At 37.8% G+C, this 19633-nt stretch overlaps 1 protein-coding gene across 1 annotated transcript in view; it reads left to right on the forward strand.

Annotated features, from left to right (window-relative positions):
• The window catches only part of NBAS (NBAS subunit of NRZ tethering complex), a 331777-nt gene that overhangs the window by 165210 nt on the left and 146934 nt on the right, over nt 1-19633 (forward strand). Inside the window, exons 31-35 of the mRNA XM_070574395.1 lie at nt 2088-2200; nt 10197-10310; nt 15960-16073; nt 18227-18384; nt 19111-19200. Coding sequence (XP_070430496.1) covers nt 2088-2200; nt 10197-10310; nt 15960-16073; nt 18227-18384; nt 19111-19200 — 589 coding nt within the window. The remainder of the gene's footprint in view (nt 1-2087; nt 2201-10196; nt 10311-15959; nt 16074-18226; nt 18385-19110; nt 19201-19633) is intronic.

A 19633-nucleotide genomic window follows, 5' to 3' on the forward strand; every position in this document is an offset into this window, starting at 1 on the left:
TTATTCAGAATTTTTTTAAAGTTTGGTTGTTATTCTTTTCTCTTATGTTTTCTGTCTTTTGTGTCATCTTTTGAAAGACCTTTAATTCCCAAGAGCATTAAAATATTTTTTCATAATGTTTTTACTACTTTGATGATTTTATTTTTGCATTAAAATTTTAGGCCCATTTGGAATTTGTTTTGATGTAATGATTATTGTAGCTTTTTAGATTTATTTTTTCCCCCGAATGACTACTAGTAGTTTCAACTTGAGCAAAACTTCAAGGTAACTTTTTTTCCCCAGTGAGATCTTACCACAGAGAGAATCATGTTTCCTCAAACCATGTTATTGAACTTGACAAAGTAGTTTAAAATAGTAAATTTTTTTCTTTTTTCCCGAGAGGTGTATTTCTATTTCAGATGATGAAAATATCAAATAGAATAGCCTTTGAAATTGGGAGTTGTGTTTGACCTAAATCTTTTTGGCAGATGTTCTCAGAGATTACTTTAAAAACTATGCTTCCTGTATTTCCCCTTCATTCCACCCTTTTTTCTCCCACAAGGACACACCCTAATTTTAAAAAGATGTCAAATGGGTGTAATCTGGCACCAAACTGATTGCAACCTGTGAACCCAGATGTATTTAAATGTTCACAGTTATATTGACTATAGACAATAGTCCATACATTCTTATTCATTAAATTGTTATCTAACTAGTATTTTTTGATTGAGGAAGCAATGCAACCACGAGATAAAATATTCAAACAGTCTAAAAAGGATATTTATTGATGGTGTCTCTCTCCTCATTTTAATTTCCCTAACTTTATCCCTCAGCAATGTTTTTTATCACTTTCCTGTGTATTCTTCTAAAATATCTTATTGTGTTACCCTCTTCTTTCTTAAATCACAAATAAGTGCTTACTACTTGTACATACCTTTCTGTATCTTGTTTTTTTCATTTATGTCTATGTTGAGGGTTTTTCCACATGAGTACATATAGATTTGTTTCATTCCTTTTTGATGGTTGTAGAATATTCTGCTGCTTGACATCTATAGAATTGATTTCATTAGTTCCTGATTTAGTATTTCTTTTATTTTAAAAACGATGTGGTATTGAATGTCCATAATTATGTCTGGGCATGTGTGAACCTATCTGTAGTGTGGGTTCCTAGAACCGGAATTCCTGGCTTCAAAGGTAAGTGCGGTTAGAATTTTGGTAGATACGCATAGAGGTTATACTTGAATCAGCAGTATTTGTTAGTGCTCATCTGATTTAAATCGTACACTTCTGCAAGAGCAAGCTAGGCCTGTCTCTATCACTTAGTCATTTAGGTGCTTACAGTGGCCTGGATATTTTCATCTGGTGAGCCATGATTTTAGCATTCAGTAGCCCTCCTGGCCTGATCTCTACCTCTCGTTTTCGTCTCATGTCCTAATGTTGCTTTACGTGCACCTTTCAGAAAATGTTTATTCGTTAATTACAGTATTTATTACATACCTTTCTCTGGATTTTTAAAAATTTGATTAAAACATTCCATAGGTGTCATAAATTCTTAGATTAGGAAACCGCAGTCTCCTGTGTTTGTCTCAGTACTGCATCACCAACTGCTTTTTCTCTTTTTGATCACAAAACTCTCTTGTGCAGTTTCTTAGGTTACTCTGTTTTCCTTTGGAGGACAAAATTGTGACTGAATCAAGATATTACTATTTTTCCTAGAAGAATAAAGGAAATTATCTGAATTCTGTTTTTTAATTCTTTCTAATATGAAATTACTTTTGGAGTCAACAATAAAAAGGGCACTAAACACAGAGTTGACAGAGCTTGCTTCATTTTGTGGTACCGTTATGTACTATCTGTGTAACCCTGCGCAGATCCCTTCACCTCTCTGAGCTGTAATTTTAGCTTCCTTAAAAAGCAGATGATGATATTTGCCTATCTCACAGGCTTGCTGTGAGGATTAAGTAAGATAACAGAAAGCGCCTGGCAGAATACCTGGAATGTAGTAGGTTTTTGATAAGTATGTGTTGGATCTCATGTTATTGAATGTAGAATGGTGGCTTAGTGAACATAGGTTACTTCTTTTTAAAAATTTATCTTATTTCTCCTAGGTGTTGTTTACAGCTGATAACAGATAGACCCACAGCCATTCAAGAGGAGCTAGATCTTATCCAAGCCCTTGGATGTCTTGAGGAATTTGGGGTAAAGATCCTCCCTTTGCAAGGTGTGTTTTCAGCTTAGTATTACACTCTTATTAACTTATTTTGCATTAATTTACTAGTATTTCTTTTTAGTTTTTTAAACTAACGAGGACCTTTGGTTATTTAATCCCTTAGCCATAGATCCTGGCCTCTGCCCCATTTTTCAACTGAAATCTTAAGTGGAAACCCAAAAGAAAAAATAAAGCCAACATTTTATCATAAATTGGCAGTTTTAAATTCACAGTTATGACATTAAGAGAAATAGCATTAGTAACAGCAGTGAGGCTATTAAATAACAACAAAAAACTTGGGGATTATAGATGAGAGTTTAAAATTTACATCAGTATGGTATGCAGTTTATTTCTGTGTTTTGTTTCAGTTGCATAGATTTAAAAGTAGCTGTAAATAATAATAGTTTCTTTTTATGCTTACTGCAGAATATTTTTAAATTAAGAATTAATTACTGTTTTTTTAAAGAAATAATAATAGGAAGTTCTTGCTTAAATTACTAAAATATTTTAAATTGCTCAAGTTCTTCTGCCTAAATGTAAAAGTCAGATAAGTACCACCCGAAACAAGCATGCTGTTATGCAGTCACTTGTCATCATCTCCTTTGTGCTTTGAGGACAGTGCGCATCTCCCGGTGCCCTGAACCTTACCTCACAAGTGGGAGGTAGATTTTCTGTTGCTTCAAACCCTGGACCTCAGTGCCTAACTGTAGTCGGTAGCCTGGTTGTTAGCAGTGTGCTTGGCTGGCTTCCGTGTAATCTTCTATCTTTATTCTTAACTCTGGACGTATTTGGAATTGGGTGTAGGGAAGGTATAGCTGAGTTCCTTCCATCTCTCTGGTTTTTGATAAATTTTCACCAGAATTGTCTCTTGTCTCACAATTGTCTCAACTCCCAGATCCTTCGGACAATGGTGACCTTTTACAGGTTCCTTGGTGTCTTTGTTCTTTGTAGTGTTTTAAGTCAGATGGATCTTGGGGAATGTGAGCCAGTAGAGGCTTTCTCGTGTTTTCGTGTGGGTTTCCATTGCAGTTTTACTAAAAATTAAAGTTGTACTTGTCAGACAAATTTATTATATTTGAAAAGGTCACTGTTACCTTGAATAAATATTTTGGAAATAATTCGTGTGTGTTTATAAATATCCTGCAGCATCTTAAACAAGTATATTTAAAGTGATTGTTAAATCACTAGAAAATTCTATTTGTTTGTACTATTCATGTAATTTTTGAGCCCAAAGCTTCTTAAAATTGTGAAGATTAATCAGAGTTACTAAGAAGCATTTTCAGTTTATTTTCAAATGTCAAGTCATTAACTGCCTCCCCCCAAACACTTATATTTTTTTTCTGTTTTATTTTTTATTGAGATTATGATAGTTTACAGCCTTGGAGATTTCAGTTGTACATTATTATTTGTCAGTCATATTGTAGGTGCACCACTTCACCCTTTGTGCCCACTCCTCATCCCTTTTCCCCTGGTGTAACCCCTAATCTATTCTCTTTGTCCACGTGTTTAACTTCCACATATGAGTGGAGTCATACAGAGATTGTCTTTCTCTATCTGGCTTATTTCACTTAACATAATACCCTCAAGGTCCAGCCACGTTGTTGTGAATGGGACTATTTTAGCCTTTTTATGGCTGAGTAGTATTCCATTCTATACATAAAACATATCTTCTTTATCCAGTCATCGGTTGATGGGCACTTAGGTTGCTTCCACATCTTGGCTATTGTGAATAATGCTGCAGTGAACATAGGGGCATGTGAGTCTCTCTGAATTGCTGATTTCAAGTTCTTTGGATAGATACCCACTAGTGGGATGGCTGGGTCATATGGTATTTCTCTTTAATTTTTTGAGAAATATCCATACTGTTTTCCATAGTGGCTGCACCAGTTTGCATTCCCACCAGCAGTGTACGAGGGTTCCTTTTTCTTTACAACCTCTCCAATATTTGTTATTTTTTGTTTTGGTTATTTTAGCCATTCTAACGGGTGTAAGGTGATATCTTAGTGTAGTTTTGAGTTGCATCTTCCTGATGATCAGTGATGCTGAGCATCTTTTCATGTGCCTATTGGCCATCCATATATCTTCTTTGAGAAAAGTCTGTTCATATCCCCTGCCCATTTTTTGATCAGGTTGTTTGATTTTTTGTTGTTGAGTTGTGTGAGTTCTTTATATATTATGGAGATTAACCCTTTGTCAGATATATGATTTGCAAATATTTTTTCCCAGTTGGTGGTTTGTGTTTTTGTTTCCATCCTGTTTTCCCTTGCCTTGAAGAAGCTCTTTAGTACGATGAAGTCCCATTTCTTTATTCTTTCTATTGTTTCCCTTGTCTGAGAAGACATGGTGTCTGAAAAGATCCTTTTAAGACTAACCAAACACTTACATTTTTAACTGAAGTTTTCAAGCACAGGAGAGTACAGAGCACTAGGAAACTTTTGTCCTTCTGATATCTCTTGTTAGGCCAAGTTGTTATAGCTTTGACTTTGTGTGTGTGTGTTTTAGCTGGTTATTTAATCCAAGCAGGTTAATATAATATGCTAATTTTTCTTGCAGTCCACCACATGCTATTGAATTTTGAAACATTAAATTGAGCTCTGATTTTCTGTGGTGCTCAATTAGCAGTATTTTTATTTATATATTTATTTTTTGGTGAGGAAGATTCACTCTGAGCTAAATCCGTTGCCAACTTTCCTCTTTTCTTTTTTTGCTTAAGGAAGATTAGCCCTGAGCTAACGTCTGTGGCAATCTTCCTCTATTTTGTACATGGGATGCCTCCACAGCATGGCTGGTGAGTGGAGTAGGTCCATGCCCAGGATCTGAACCTGTGAACCCCGGGCCACTGAAATGGATCACATGGAACTTTAACCACTTGGCCATGGGGCCAGCTTCCAATTAGCGGTATTTTTGCTGGCTGTATTTGCACTTCAGCTGCTGGGTTTGAATATCTGCAACCAAACCTAGTATCCTGCTGTAGTTTCTGAAAAATTTTCTGCGTGAAGAGTGTTTTAAGATAGACATTTACTTTCATGTCTTGACAGCTTTCTGGCTTCATAGATTGGTTTGGAGTTTCCTGTTAGAATGACTGTGAGAAAATCTTCTGGATGTGGACAGGGAGTATTGTCTTTGTATACTGTTTGTTGTATTTATCTTACAGATGCAATTTAGGCTTAAGCTGCTTCTGTATTCATCAGTAATACTGGACAAAGTCACTTGAGGTTTAAACATTTATGACCCAAGTGTTTTTACTGTAGTCAGTGTCTAATAGTTTGTTTTGTCCCTTGCTTTGTTTTGAAGCCTTCTTTGCCTGCTCTCCAGGAGTTGCTGTTTCTCATCAGGTGAAGGCTGGTGGTGCAGCTGCATTATGATTAATGAGTTAGTAGAAGCTAGGAGCAGAAATATCGCGTACAAATGATTCCTTATCTCTGAGTCTCCTATGAAGTGTGTGTGTGTGTGTGTGTGTGTACATATGTGTGCTTTTCTATGTCACTTGGGTGTTTGTGTAAATTATATAACTTTCTCATGAGCAGATGTAGGATATTTCAGTTGACCCCGTATCTTTCTATAACAGGATGTTCTCCAGACCTGCAGTGTTGTGCTTAGTGCAGCCTGGAGCCAGTTTTGCTGCTTATTGCTGGGTAACTGGACAAGTGTCTTAATCTTTCTTTGTGTTTAAGTTTTCTCATTTACAAAATGGGAATATTCATAAGCACCTTATGGAATTGGTTATACAGATTAAATCTCTGTATTTAGAGTACCTGGGATATAGTAGGAGCTCTACGAGTATCAGCTGTCATTTTTGTCATTTTACTTGAAGGTACTTTCTAAATGATGGTCGAGTTAGAGTGATCTTACCTCCTTCTCATCCCTCCCTCCCCCCACCTGTCTTCATTCTCCTCTTTTCACTCCCCTTTTCCATTCAAAGAACGTTAATTTAAGCTCTTACTCTGTTCCAGAAACTGAAATGATGAAGGGAATAAGCACACTTCCTGACTCTGAGGGACTGACACACAGAACTAGACAGAGTCACACCCAGTGTCATGTATGAATTCAAATTCTGATTTGGCCACTTTGAGCTGTGTGGCAACTTAATGTATTTGAACTTCGCCTTCCTCAGGTGGAGATAGTAATAAAATATTCCCTAGACAGTTCTCAAAGTTATATCCTGAAACTTTGAGAATCCTTGCGGTAGAGGATCTCATACTTCATAAGCATTTCTGTGAATATGCCAGTAGTTATAATAATAATAATAACTAACACTTATTGAGTGATTTTTATGTTCTAAATGCACTTTATATGTATTCATTAATTCTCAAAAGTACCCTGTGAGGTAGTGACTAGTATTGTTTCCTGTTTCCAGATGATGAAATCAAGGCATAGTGAGATTAAGTAGCTTACTTAGGGTCACACAGCTAGTTAGAGGTGGGGCTAGAATTCAAGTCTAGTAGTCTGGCTCGAGAACCTGTGTTTGTAAATGGTAGATGACACTACTGATGAAGAAGTGTGAAAGTAAAGATTGTTTGAGAAGGAAGCTCTGGCTTGTGCTCTCGCTCCTCAGCTGAGTGACTGACTTCTGCATATTATCACCTTCTTTGCCTATACAATTCAGACTTGTACTTCAGCAAACATCACAAGTAACTCTATATGTTGTGCACCTTTGATACAATTCATGAGTGACTAAAATTGATATTTTTCATTTTTCATTTGCTCATCATGCACTGTCCCTGCCTTATAAGGTTGTGGTCAGTGTTTGGCAGGTGAGTAGCTGGTCAATAAATGCTTCTTAAGTCTGAGACCTCTGCGTGTCTGTATTTTATAGTTTTTTTTTTAACACTTGAAATAATTTTTGAGATCCACTGGAAAATGAAAGATCCTCAACTATTAGAAGATACGTACATGCGTATGTTTTTCATGTTCATTCATTCTGTTTTGAAAAGGAATTTTAGGAGTCAAAGACCCCATCCCTTCATAGAAAGATAATAACATCTAAGGCTTGAATTTATTTAACTGTGAAATCACATTTTGAAATAGAATTTAGCGTGTCCCATGATAAGCAGTAAAAGAGAACTGATGTAGTGATTGTCCAGAGGCTCAAAAAATAGGTTAAGGGGCCCGCTCCGTGGCCGAGTGGTTAAGTTTGCGCTCTCCGCTGCGGTGGCCCAAGGTTCGGATCCTGGGTGCGGACATGGCACCGCTCGTCAGGCCACGTTGAGGCGGTGTCCCACATCCCACAACTAGAAGGACCTGCAACTAGGATATACAACTATGTACAGGGGGGGTTTGGGGAGATAAAGCAGAAAAAAAAAAAAGATTGGCAACGGTTGTTAGCCCAGGTGCCCATCTTTAAAGAAAAAAAAAATAGGTTAAATATCATTTGAACATGACAATTGCACTCTCTTATAATTCTCCTCTCCAAATTTATTTTTTATTATTATTTTTTGGTGAGGAAGATTAGCCCTTAGCTAATATCTATTGCCAATATTCCTTGTTTTGCTTAATGAAGATTGTCACTGAGCTAACACCTGTGCCAGTCTTCCTCTGTTTTGTATGTGGGGTGCCGCCATGGCATAGCTTGATGAGCAGTGTGTAGGTCCGTGCCTGGGATCCAAACCCATGAACCCTAGGCTGCTGAAGTGGAGCAGGTGAACTTAACTGCTACACCACTGGGCCAGACCCCTACAAATTTATTTAAGGTACCTGAAATATTAATACTATGACTTGCTTAGGGCCGGAAGCAAAGAGCCAAACTTGAGTGTTCCGTTAAATGGAAGTTTAGAGAAAATGATGATCCATTGCTATGTGTGGTTTCAGTTTTCCACTTTGATTTTTTCAGTAGAAAGAGAGTGGTAGTAGTAAGGAAATCAGCTTACTAGAGTTTCTAAAACTAGAGCTTCTCTAAGAATACAAGGACTCATCAAATAAGGCCATAAAAGCGTCTATGAAAACCCCAGGTTTTTACATATGTAGAATGACGGTAATATCTGTGACAACTGTTGTCTTGAAAATCAAATTAGAAACGTTTAGAAAGTACCTTTGTCATAGTTATTGAATATGACATATTGAAGTAATGTTACACATTTTCTTAAAACACATAGTAGGAGAAAAACCCATAAAGTAGTAGCAGATGTCAAGGGAAAAACCTAAGTTTCTGATTGAAAAAGTTATGGACAAATTTGAAGTACATTGCATCAGTTAGCGTTTGCTAGACCGTGCTGTAGTAAACTAAAATCTCAGGGGCGTATGGTAACAAGTTTATTCCTTGCTCACAGTCATGCCTGCCCCACCCCTCCGTGAAACATGGCATTCTCACGGCAGAGGGCAAAGATCAGTGGTGTAGCCTCCTGATGACTCCTAAGCATTTGCTCAGAAGTAGCACATGTCACTTCCACTCACATTCATTGCCCGTGGAAGTCACACGGCCAAGCCTAATGTCGGTGAGGCAGGTGTTTGTGATATGAATAATTGCAGTAGATACTGGGAACACTACAGTCTACAGAAGCTGTACTCAGAGATAGATATGGGTTGTCATGATTGTGAAGTAAGTAACCAGTCTACATCTACCTTACATTTTATAATAAAGGCTGTATTTTATAGTAAAAGCCACAACAGGATTACTATACCGGCAGTTATGTAAATAGCCATCCTAAAGTAGTTCAATATACACTAAAGTATTAGGAATAAAAAGACATGACATTTGCAGCTTATTGTCAGAAGGTTCAGAGAAAATAGATGTGTGTGTATGTGTATGTATTTGCATATATGTATGAATGTGGGGGAAGGAAGGTGCGCATACAGTATTGCACATGTGCATGTGTGAATGAAGCAACTTATTAACAACTGGTCGATCTTGGCAAAAATTATAGAGGAATTTCTTGTACCGTTCTTGCAACCTTTCTGTAAGTTTGAAATTAAGTAATAATAAAAACTTAGCGAAAAAGAGCCCATTCCGAAGAAAAACCACCACCTCTCTCCTTTATCTCTCCAACTCTTGGGCCCCTCCCACCTACTAGAAGTAATTTTAGGAGAACACAGGATATATGGGAGATAGCCGTGGATTTAGAAATGGATAAAGGAGTGAAGTTGTGAAAAACATTTAACGAGCTGGGTTGAATTCTGGTTTTTTCACTTTTCACTGACCTTGGCCAAAGGACATAACCTGTCTGCACTTTAGTTTCTTCCCCTGAGGGTCATAGTACTTGCTTTGTAGGGTTCATCTACATAAAGCACCTACAACAGTGCCTGGGACGTAGGTCATATTCATTTAATATCGCTGCTGTCGTTATAGTAGTTATTGTTGTATTTATTGGGGCCCAGCCTCCAGGGTAGTACCTGCTTCTTAAGTGTTGATGTCTCTACCCTAAATAGATACCATTTCTTTCTAGCATGTTCATATGGTCTTTAAATAAAGGGCTTTTTTCTCCCCTTATTTTAAGTGTTCTTAATTACCTCATAGGATGAATTGGTATGATCAGACATGTTTTATTTTCCTAACATCTAGCTTAAGTGAGAGGATTGGATCTGTTGTTTTTGGAGAAAGGTTAATAAATTAGAACAGTAAGCACTTTGGGGGCTCCTCCCCTCCAAACTGGGGTGACGTGGTGGAGATAGAAAATGGATATTTGGAACGTGGAACGGATTTTGGGGAGCTGAGGGGAACTAGTGTAACAAGAAGGTTGTGAAGTTTTCAAGCAGAAATATTATCGTCTTTAAAATTTTCCTAAGTCCTGACGTGGTACTTGAAAAGGTGACACTTTTTCCTAGCTTTGGAATGCCAGTTCATTTGCTGTTTCAGAAGTTTGGTGACAAAGAAGAGATCCATGTTATACATTTTTCAGTAGCAACAATAATTTTAATTTTTTTTAAAAAATTTTTTTAAAAATTAAAAAGATTTTGTCTTAATTCTTATTGACCTGAGGACTAACACAGTTTTCATTTTGTTTGGTTGCCTTAAATTAGGAAGATCTGACACTCTTTTGTGGTTACGTGTCTTTAGTATGTCTTTCTTTTGTAGTGCGATTGTGCTCTGATCGGATCGGCCTCATCAAGGAGTGTATTTGCCAGTCCCCCACATGCTACAAACAATCCGCCAAGCTTCTGGGCCTTGCTGAGTTGCTGAGAGTAGCAGGTGAGTTTTGAATGCTAAGCTGCGGAGTAAGGTTTCTGTGTTAATCTCAATTATTCTAGGTGAACCTCAGAATATGTGCTTACAGGTATTAGAAGAGCTGCTTTTGGGCTCTTATAACCAGAAAGCTTAAATATAGAACAAGCCAGCCCTGCCAGTCCACCTTCAATGTCCAAATTTGATGTAATACTTTTGAACCTGAACAATTTTTTAGAAAAATTTGTGCATTTACTATTTGGTGGGATTTTCACGCATATTATCTCATTTCATCTTCTATTAAATAGTGATGATGATGTATTCTTCCCACTTTACGAGGGAAATTGAGGATAGGAGAAGTTAAGTATCTTGTGCAGCAGGGTTAAACAGCAGACTGTGGCTTTCAGGGAAGGTCTTTCGGCCTCTACATTTCATGTTTCTTTAACCACACTGCTCTACTCACCAGAGTCTTTTTTTTTCTCACAGTTTTTTTTAAAGATTTTTAAATTTTTCCTTCTTCTCCCCAAAGCCCCCTAGTACGTAGTTGTATATATTTTCTAGTTGTGGCTCTTTCTAGTTGTGGCATGTGGGATGCTGCCTCAGCATGGCTTGATGAGCAGTGCTAGGTCTGTGCCCAGGATCCGAACTGGCGAAACCCTGGGCTGCCGAAGCGGGGCACGCCAACTTAACCACTCGGCCACCGGGCGGGCCCCTACCGGAGTCTTTTAATACTTTTCTTTAGTATTTTTGACTTATGCTGATCTCCACAAGAACAGTTGTTGGCCATTTTACTTCATAAGCAGTGGTTTGAAGTTGTGCTTGTCTAAGCCACATATTATGGGCTCAAAAGTAAAGGGGATTTGTGTTGTTTGAGCTTTAAAAATATGTATATATTTAGTATACTTAGTGGACACATTTATTGATGTTTTAAAATCTTAATTATCTGACTTTTGTTCTTACAGTGTATAGTTTTAGTAAATTTTAGTGTATTAGTTGTCCTTTTCTAGTCTGAAAGCATAGCATTAGCATTGTTACCTTTGAACTTGCATCGGCCTTGGAAAAGTGCTGACCCTGTGATTGGGGTCGTTCATGCATCGTGAGGCATCTTGGATGACTGGGGAGAAACTGGGTGTGGGGTCAGGAGACTGGTTCAGTCTTCTGTGTATGTATGGGTTCAGTTCTATCCATTTGCTCAATGACTTGAGCTCCAGTTTCTGAATCTGGAGACTAGGAATGATACTCCCTTGTTTCACCTACCAAGTTATCAGAGACCCAAATGAGTTAATGCATATAAAAGCACTTTGTAAACTTTGAAGCACTCTGACCATCAGGGAAGAATTTCATGAGGATCTAGTCCAGAGAAACTAATGAAGCAGTCAGGGATGCCATCTGCATTTTCCATGCACCTACTAGGATTGATTGCCATTTTTGTCCTTGTGACGTGTTGACATAGAAATAGGAATATCAGTGATCCTGGCAAACAATATTAATTTTTAATGGGGTGAACATTTCTTTTTCAGTCATACAGAGCGCATTTATGTAGAACATGTAGTGTTTAGACCTCTTTTCCTTTATTGCAGCTATTTTAGTTCTAATATTTGGAACCATCCCAACTTGGCCACTTCTATTTCAGAAACTTCCAAGTGGAATCTGTATTACAACTTCAGCGCAGTATCATCAAAAGATAAGACTAGTATCTACGTTTCATTCAGCATATTTTTATTGTGGGCCACCTGCATGCACAATAAAAACAGCTAACATGTATCAGTGACTCCCATGTGCCAGCACCCTTCTGTACTCTTTTTACGTATTAACTCTTTGACTATGCACAACCACCTCTTGTTAGCCACGTTTTACGGATGAGGAAATAGAAGGCTAGAGAGGTGAAGTAATATCACTGTGTTAGCTACTTTGGATGCCAAGTTCTGTTGCACACAGCTGCTGCCGTCTGGGGATTTAGAATCTTAAAGCACTGAGGAAGCAAATAATTATGCTGCAACAGAGGATATGATGGCAGTACCTGGCTTCTGTAAACAGGTGTTATAGAACTTGAAGAAAGACAGTGCTAATATTTTGCCGGGGCGGGGGTCAGATATTAAGAAAGGGATCACAAGGCAGGTGACATGTATCTAAAACTTGTAGGCTGTTTTGGTTATCTCTTGCTGCTTTAGAAACCACCCAAAAACTTAGTGGCTTAAAACAACAACAGTCATTTATTTTTGTGTGTCCCAGTTCTGGAGGTTCACTGGGCCTAGTGAGGTAGTTCAGGGTCTTTTATGAAATTGCAGTCAGATAGTGGCTAGGAACGGGCTCTACTCAAAGGCTGCTTTATTCACATGTCTGGCATCTGGGCTGAGAAGACTCCAATAGCTGGGGGATGGAATAGCTAGGGCTCTATCTCTTCTCTGTGTGGTTTCTCCTTGTGGTCTTTCTTATGGTGGCCTCAGACTTCTTACACGGTGGCTGAAGGCTCCCAGACTCAGTGTCCCAAGAGAAACTAGCAAAAACTTCATGGAATTTGAAATTTGGAAATGCCTTGGAATTTGGGCAGTTTCATTTCTATTGTGTGTTATTCAATGAGCAGTCGCATAACCCCTATCAACATCAAGGGAAATATTTATACATTATACCTGAAGGCTTCACTGGGCCTAGGTGATCTGCTTTTGAGCTGGCTTACTCACATGGCTGTTGGAAAATACCTCAGTTCCTCCCTGGCTGATGGTAAGAGCCCTCAGTTCCTTGCCACATGGACCTCTCCATAAGGCTTCTTGAGTGTCCTTTCGACATGGCAACTCCTAGAGTTTCTCCTAGTGCCATTGATCCGCAAGAGAGCAAGGAGGACTCTGTAATGCCTTTTATGACCTAGTCTTGGAAGTAGCACAGCATCGTTTCCACCTTAATCTCTTTGTTAGAAGTAAATGACTAACCAATGCCCACTGAAGGGGAGAGGCATGAAGCTTCACCTTTAGAAGGGAGTTTCAAAGAATTTGTGGATATAGTTTAAATTATATTTCATGTACTCAAAGGCTTGTCATGCCACAAGCCTTTGACTTTAGTCTCTTGAAACTAAACATATGAATCATTTTCTTTAATAGCTTTCTAGTCTGTTCGTACTCCTGGCACTTCTTCCTAAGAGTTTTGTTTTGTTTTGTTTTGTTTGTAATATTTTTCTAGACATCATTCTTTTTAGAGTGTTTTTTTTTTTTCACTTGCGTTTTTCTTTTTAACCAACTGCTTAGATTGGAACTTTGTAGAATTAAAAGCAGTTAAATATTTGAACTTTGGACTTTAAGATGAGTATTTGACCCATCTTCATATGAAAGTTTATGTTAACAACAGTAACTCTCATTTTATGCTTTTATTCATATCTAAGTTACTTCCTACTGCATCCCTTACACCAGAGATGTGAGTCTCCTTTTGAATGAGAGGAAACAGGAATAAAGAAATAGTTTATTGAAGATGTCTCAGTTCAGAAGTTTCTTACTTTGAATCCTTTGCTCTTATCGTGTTTCCACCTTTTTTGACGTTGGGCGTGGTCATCAATGGGCTCTTACTTAGAATCGGCTGATTAGCGGCTTTAATGACATCTGCAACATACCGTCACAACCTCGCCAAGTTGTCACATGAAAAAATCACACCTGGCCCTTTCGTTTTTCATGTCGATATTCTGAATAAATGCAAACATGTCAAGAATATTATCTAGGAAATAGGTTTTATATTAATTGTGATATGTGCATTTAGTACTGAAGAACATTTACATATTGTTCTATTTCCAGTGTTATGTGTTAGTACTACTAAAACATGAAATGTGTTGTTCTAATAATAATAATATGAATCTTAGCGCCATAACATCTCTTGATTTAAGAATCTTTTTAGACTAGCTTGGGCCAGTTTTTCTCTTGGATTTTATTCAAACCTTTGAAGCACGGAAAGAAGATTGATGGGGACATATTTTAAAAGTTTCATTCCGCCCTTTTTGTGATATGTTTACTTTTTCTTCCAAACCATATTATAGCTTAAGAATGCAGAGATGTACATATTTCCTCTTTTTCCCTGGGAATATTGAAAGTAGTTTTAACGTTTCATTACTTCATTAAAATGTAAAAGACTTTTTACTTTTTAGCCTAAATATAAAAATTGTATTTGTATTATAGCTTTGAATTATTTGTCCTATAATTGAAAATTACTTTCTGAATTGAATCTATGCCCATTTCATCATGGATACATTTTTTTGAGCCCCTCTTATGTGTAAGACTTGGTCCTGGGTACTGAGAATTCAACAAGAAAGCAATGCCTGTCCTCCAAGAGCTTAAATTCTGATAGAGGATGTGGCTGATTAAAAAGATAACCCCAATAAATTGGTATCCGGAGAAAGAGAGGAGGGGCACCTAAACCATGTATTTTATGTGAAAAAAGTGTGGAGATGCCAAAGAAGGAAGTGACATCTAAGCTGACGTCTAAGAATATTCTCGGGAAGGTAATTTAAGATATTTTTGTTAACATAAGCTGAAATTTGGTATATGTCTTAGAGTCTAGATGGTCACTGTGGTAAATGAAAGAGTAGTACTGTCAGTTGTCAAATGACAAAATGAAGACCATTTAGTAATGAGTTTGAGGTCATTTATTCAAGGGAAGCCAATCCATGGATTGTGGGAGTGCAGAGCCTCACAAGCAGTGGAGCATTGTTCCCAAGGGATTTTGGACGAGAGCGAGTTTTATAGAGCATTAGGAGAGACAGCCGGGAAACAGAGCGTGATTGGCCCGGAGATCAGGGATTTCCTTATGAAGTGAGCAAGTCCTATTTTCGAGGGTCAGGTAAGCTAGCTGAAGCTGAGTTGGAGGATTGTGATTGGTGTATGCTAGGTTTCCTTGACACATGTTTCCTGTAAGTGCAGGCTAAGTTAGGTTTAGATTTCTGACTTGGGCTGGGCCACTGGGGTGGCCTCCATTTTGTGGGTCCTGATACATGAATTAACTTTATCACAATGAAACTATAAAATTTACATACATTTTACGTTGTATTTAAGGTTTTTTTTCCCCTTATATTTGTCATGTATTAATTATAATTAGAACATTCTAATGCAAAATATAACAAAAGAAATAGCAAAAAAGTTTAAAGAGTCCTTGTTGTGGAGCCGGCCCGGTGTAGCAGCAGTTCAGTGCGCACATTCCACTCCGGCGGCCCAGGGTTCGCCTGTTCAGATCCTGGGTGCAGACCTACACATGGTTTGTCAAGCCGTGCTGTGGCAGGCGTCCCACATAAAATAGAGGAAGATGAGCACAGATGTTAGTCTCAGAGCCAGTCTTCCTCAGCAAAAAGAAGAGGATTGGCAGCAGATGTTAGCTCAGAGCTAATCTTCCTCAAAAACAAAACAAAACAAAAAACTAGTCTAAAGAGTCCCTCTTAGGTGGAAAACTTCCTTTACCCACTTAGGTTGGAGTGGTTCATCTGGGGCTGATATTAATCATTGATCACTTAGGAGACTGAGAGCTAATTCCATGATTTAATAAGTAGATTGGAAGGTCAAAGTTGCTGTGACCTTTTGTCCTATAATCTTTTAAAATCAGTCTAATCTCTGTTTTTGAATTTTTCAATTAATTTGAAAGACAGTGTTAATGAGCTCTTTTATCAATTGGTGCTGTCAAAATTATTAAGTTGTTTGCGTGTGTTTACAGATGAAGACCCAGAAGAAAGGCGTGGACAGGTTCTTATCCTTCTAGTAGAGCAAGCACTTCGTTTCCATGACTACAAGGCAGCCAATGTGCATTGCCAGGAGCTGATGGCCACAGGTGAAGCAGACAAACTACTTAGTACTTTGCTCATGTCCTCTTTACATGATGAATAGTGGAAAAGGTCTGGAAATCAGTTGGCCTGATTGGTAAACCAGTCACATTGTGTTTGTGAGGCTTGAGAAACATTACGTGAGCACTGATAAGCATGTATGCCATGTGGTTATATAGTAAAATAAATACTTTAATGGGCTCAGAGGTTATATTTTATCTGAGATTTTGATTGCTTTCCATTTGCTATTAAAAACATGCTCATAATTTTAATAACAGTTTTGATGTAAAGTATTTTAGTGCCTTTTTATGTGTTTGTTATATAAAAGAAGATGTAAATTTTTCAAGTATCTATAATTTGTGACTATATAGTCAATATTTACATTCTTTATTTTATTTTTAAAGATAACATAGTACTTTTCAAACTAATATTGAGAAATTCGGAGATAGTTCGCAACCCTAAAATTGTCCATATTGAAGTTCTAATTCAGGTCTCTGGAGGATAAGCAGATTTTATTATGAATAATTTCTCCATTAAAGCACACATTCCTCAGTGGGGTAGGAAGTGATGTCGTCTTATCTTAGGCTCCGTCCTAAATGATCCACGTTTTATAGCTGTGCCTGAACATATGAAAGCCCAAGCACAGCTTTTTACCCACTTTCTGTGCCTTCATGGCGAGTGGTTAAAAATGCAGTGCTTCACCTCATGGTGACTCACGGAGCTGCGCACTTATGATGTATGTGCTTTCCCTGTGTACACTGTGAAAGAAAAATTATCCTGATACTTGGTAAAAACAGTACGGAAGGCTTTATTCAGGACTGCTGCAGTGGGGGGAGATCAGGCTCAACTCCGAGTACAGGAAAGACGGCTGGGGATTTACAGCTGAGGAGTGGAGTGAGGGGTCAGTGGAGGAAAAATGACTGTGATGAGGCATCGAGTGAAGGAGGATTCTTGCTGAAGGCGGGCCAGGGTGGTCACATATCAAGGGCGATCAGTTATCAAAGGTGGGAGATTCTCTCTAAACTGACTTAGCAGCATCTTGCTAAACCTGGGCTGTCCAGGCTCGCCAAGGCCTGGCCCGAGGAGTGGGCCTACTTGTGAAGAGGGCTCAGAGGAGCCTGACTAAACTTTGGTCAAGGAGAGAGTCTTTGTCAATACATCAGTGAAAATGTTTGAAACTCTCGGAAAAAACTCAATGCTTCATAACCTCAGCATTAGAAAATTAGGTTCATAAAAGAGCTGTGTTCTGTAGTATTAACCTAGTGGTTTTGCAGCATTAAATTCAGAATAATTATGGTATTCTGGAAAATCATGGTTGTATTAATCTAAAATCATTTATTTAGAAAGCTTTGTAATAATTTTATTCCTGTAAGGATGGTACCTGAGTTAATTTTAACTTTATGTATGTAGAGAAATTATTCTGGGCTGAGGCCTTTGTACTTAGGAAAAAGGACCTACTTTCCAGCAAGAACTTCTTCAAATATGAATAGAAGTATATTTTAAGAATTCAGAGTATAACCTTGTATAGGAAAAAGATTCTCCACTGGGAGTCGGGGGCTGCCTGTATTTTTAGCACTATCCTTGGGTCTCTCCATCTATAAAGTGAATGATTCTGTATAGCTGTCTATAATAATTTCTTTTTCTAGCACTTTGCAGTTTATAAAGTGCTTTTAAGTACAGGTTGTTTTAAAATATAGGTTGTTTAATCCTCCCATAACCCAACAAGGACGGCATTATTGTTATTGTCTCTTTGAGCAGTAAAGGAAGTGAGGTACTTGGAACTTTCTCAAGCTCACACAAGTGCTAAATAGCATGGTTGGGCCATGCCCTCAGTCTTCTGAATTCAGATATCTAGCTTTTTACTGAAATCAAAGCTCAGTAGATTATTTGTACTCATTGTCAAGTAATCTAAAATTTAAGAGAGTTTATCAGATGAACTTGTCTGGAGTAGTGCTGAACTTTCTGCATAATAAACCCACCTGATCTCTCTTTTCTACTTTAGATACTTGTGTATTTCACTTACATAGTAATATGCATCACTGATGACCAATTCTGCTTTGGTAACACAAGACCTAAGCAGAAAGCCACTGCATTTCTCATCTTAGGTGGAAGATATTTCTTCTTGTGAAACTCAGTTTGTTTTTTCTTGCCAATTTTGCAGGTTATTCAAAAAGTTGGGATGTTTGTAGCCAGTTAGGACAATCAGAAGGGTATCACGACTTGGCCATTCGTCAAGAACTCATGGCTTTTGCTTTGACACATTGCCCTCCTAGCAGCATCGAACTTCTTTTGGCAGCTAGCAGCTCTCTGCAGACAGAGGTAAGTGCTCCCAATAAAGTAAATCCTGAATTGTATGAAGTATATTTTGTTGGGTGTGTGGGTCTGAGATTTGTGGTCATTTTTTAAGATTTTCTGAGAATTTTATTTTATGGAAGGAAAATAGCTTGTCACTCCTGTGAAAAGGGACTTGAAGATATTAGGATATGAAACAGTGTTGTTGGCTTTATGACAGGAGGAAAGGGTACAAAGCAGGTGTGAGAAAAACAGAAAGTAATATTAGAACATAAATTATTGAACATAATGGGGAAAGTCAGCATTGTCAAGAATAAAACATACAAAGAGTGGTCATGTGAAATATATTTGAAACCGTATGAGTTAAAACCATTGGTGGCATTATCCCTTTAGTGTCCTTTGGAAATGGCAGGGGAGTGGGCTTTGGTTAGGGAATGCTAAATTTCATAAAATTCACAGGATAGATCTACTCTTGTTGCAAACACTTAAATGTATGAAGAGCTTTTGAAATTCATATTTTCATCTCATAGTCATTCATTACGTTGTATATGAAGTTTTTCACAGTTGATTCCCTCTTCTGAAACTGTTGTGTCCTTGTGAAACTGTTCATGAAGTCCTGAAGTAAGCTTGTTACTAAGAAATATTCATAGCAATTTTTTCCTCAAAAGAGTACTTTTTAAATTTCAAGCCTAGATTGTGAGGAGAGGCAAATTTAAGAACACAATTCCTTTATAATATGTTCTTTTTTTTCAGATTCTTTATCAAAAAGTGAATTTCCAAATCCATCCAGAAGAAGGGGAGGGTGTCAGTGCTTCACTATTGACTAGTAAAGCGCCACAAGAGGTAAGTTAGGAGGAGAGGGAGGGAGGAGTTTGAAAGGTGGTTGTGAGTGGAATGAAATGGAGTCGCCTAACCTTGAGTACGAGAGGGGTTGTGTGTGTGTGTGTGTGTGTGTGTGTGTGTGTAGAGACATTTTCTTCTAAGTTTCTTTTGTGTGTAAAATATAACATTCCTATAGAAAATACACAAAAGAAAAATCACCCATGAAACCACCACATGGATAAAAAATTGTACGTGACCAGCCTTCCACAAGTCAGCCCACACTCTCTCCCAATTTAATTTCTAACTCTTCTCTCTCCTTACAGAGATCCTGACTAATGCTAATAACTAGATGCTTGTGTTGTTTGTTCTTGTTTTAAATAATTTTAAAACCTATCATGCCCCTCCCAATGTGATAGTTTAATTTTACCTATTTTTGTGATTTATAGAAATAGTT

The sequence above is a fragment of the Equus przewalskii genome, chromosome 14 (assembly GCF_037783145.1).
Source record: "Equus przewalskii isolate Varuska chromosome 14, EquPr2, whole genome shotgun sequence".
Classification (NCBI taxonomy): Eukaryota; Metazoa; Chordata; class Mammalia; order Perissodactyla; family Equidae; genus Equus; species Equus przewalskii.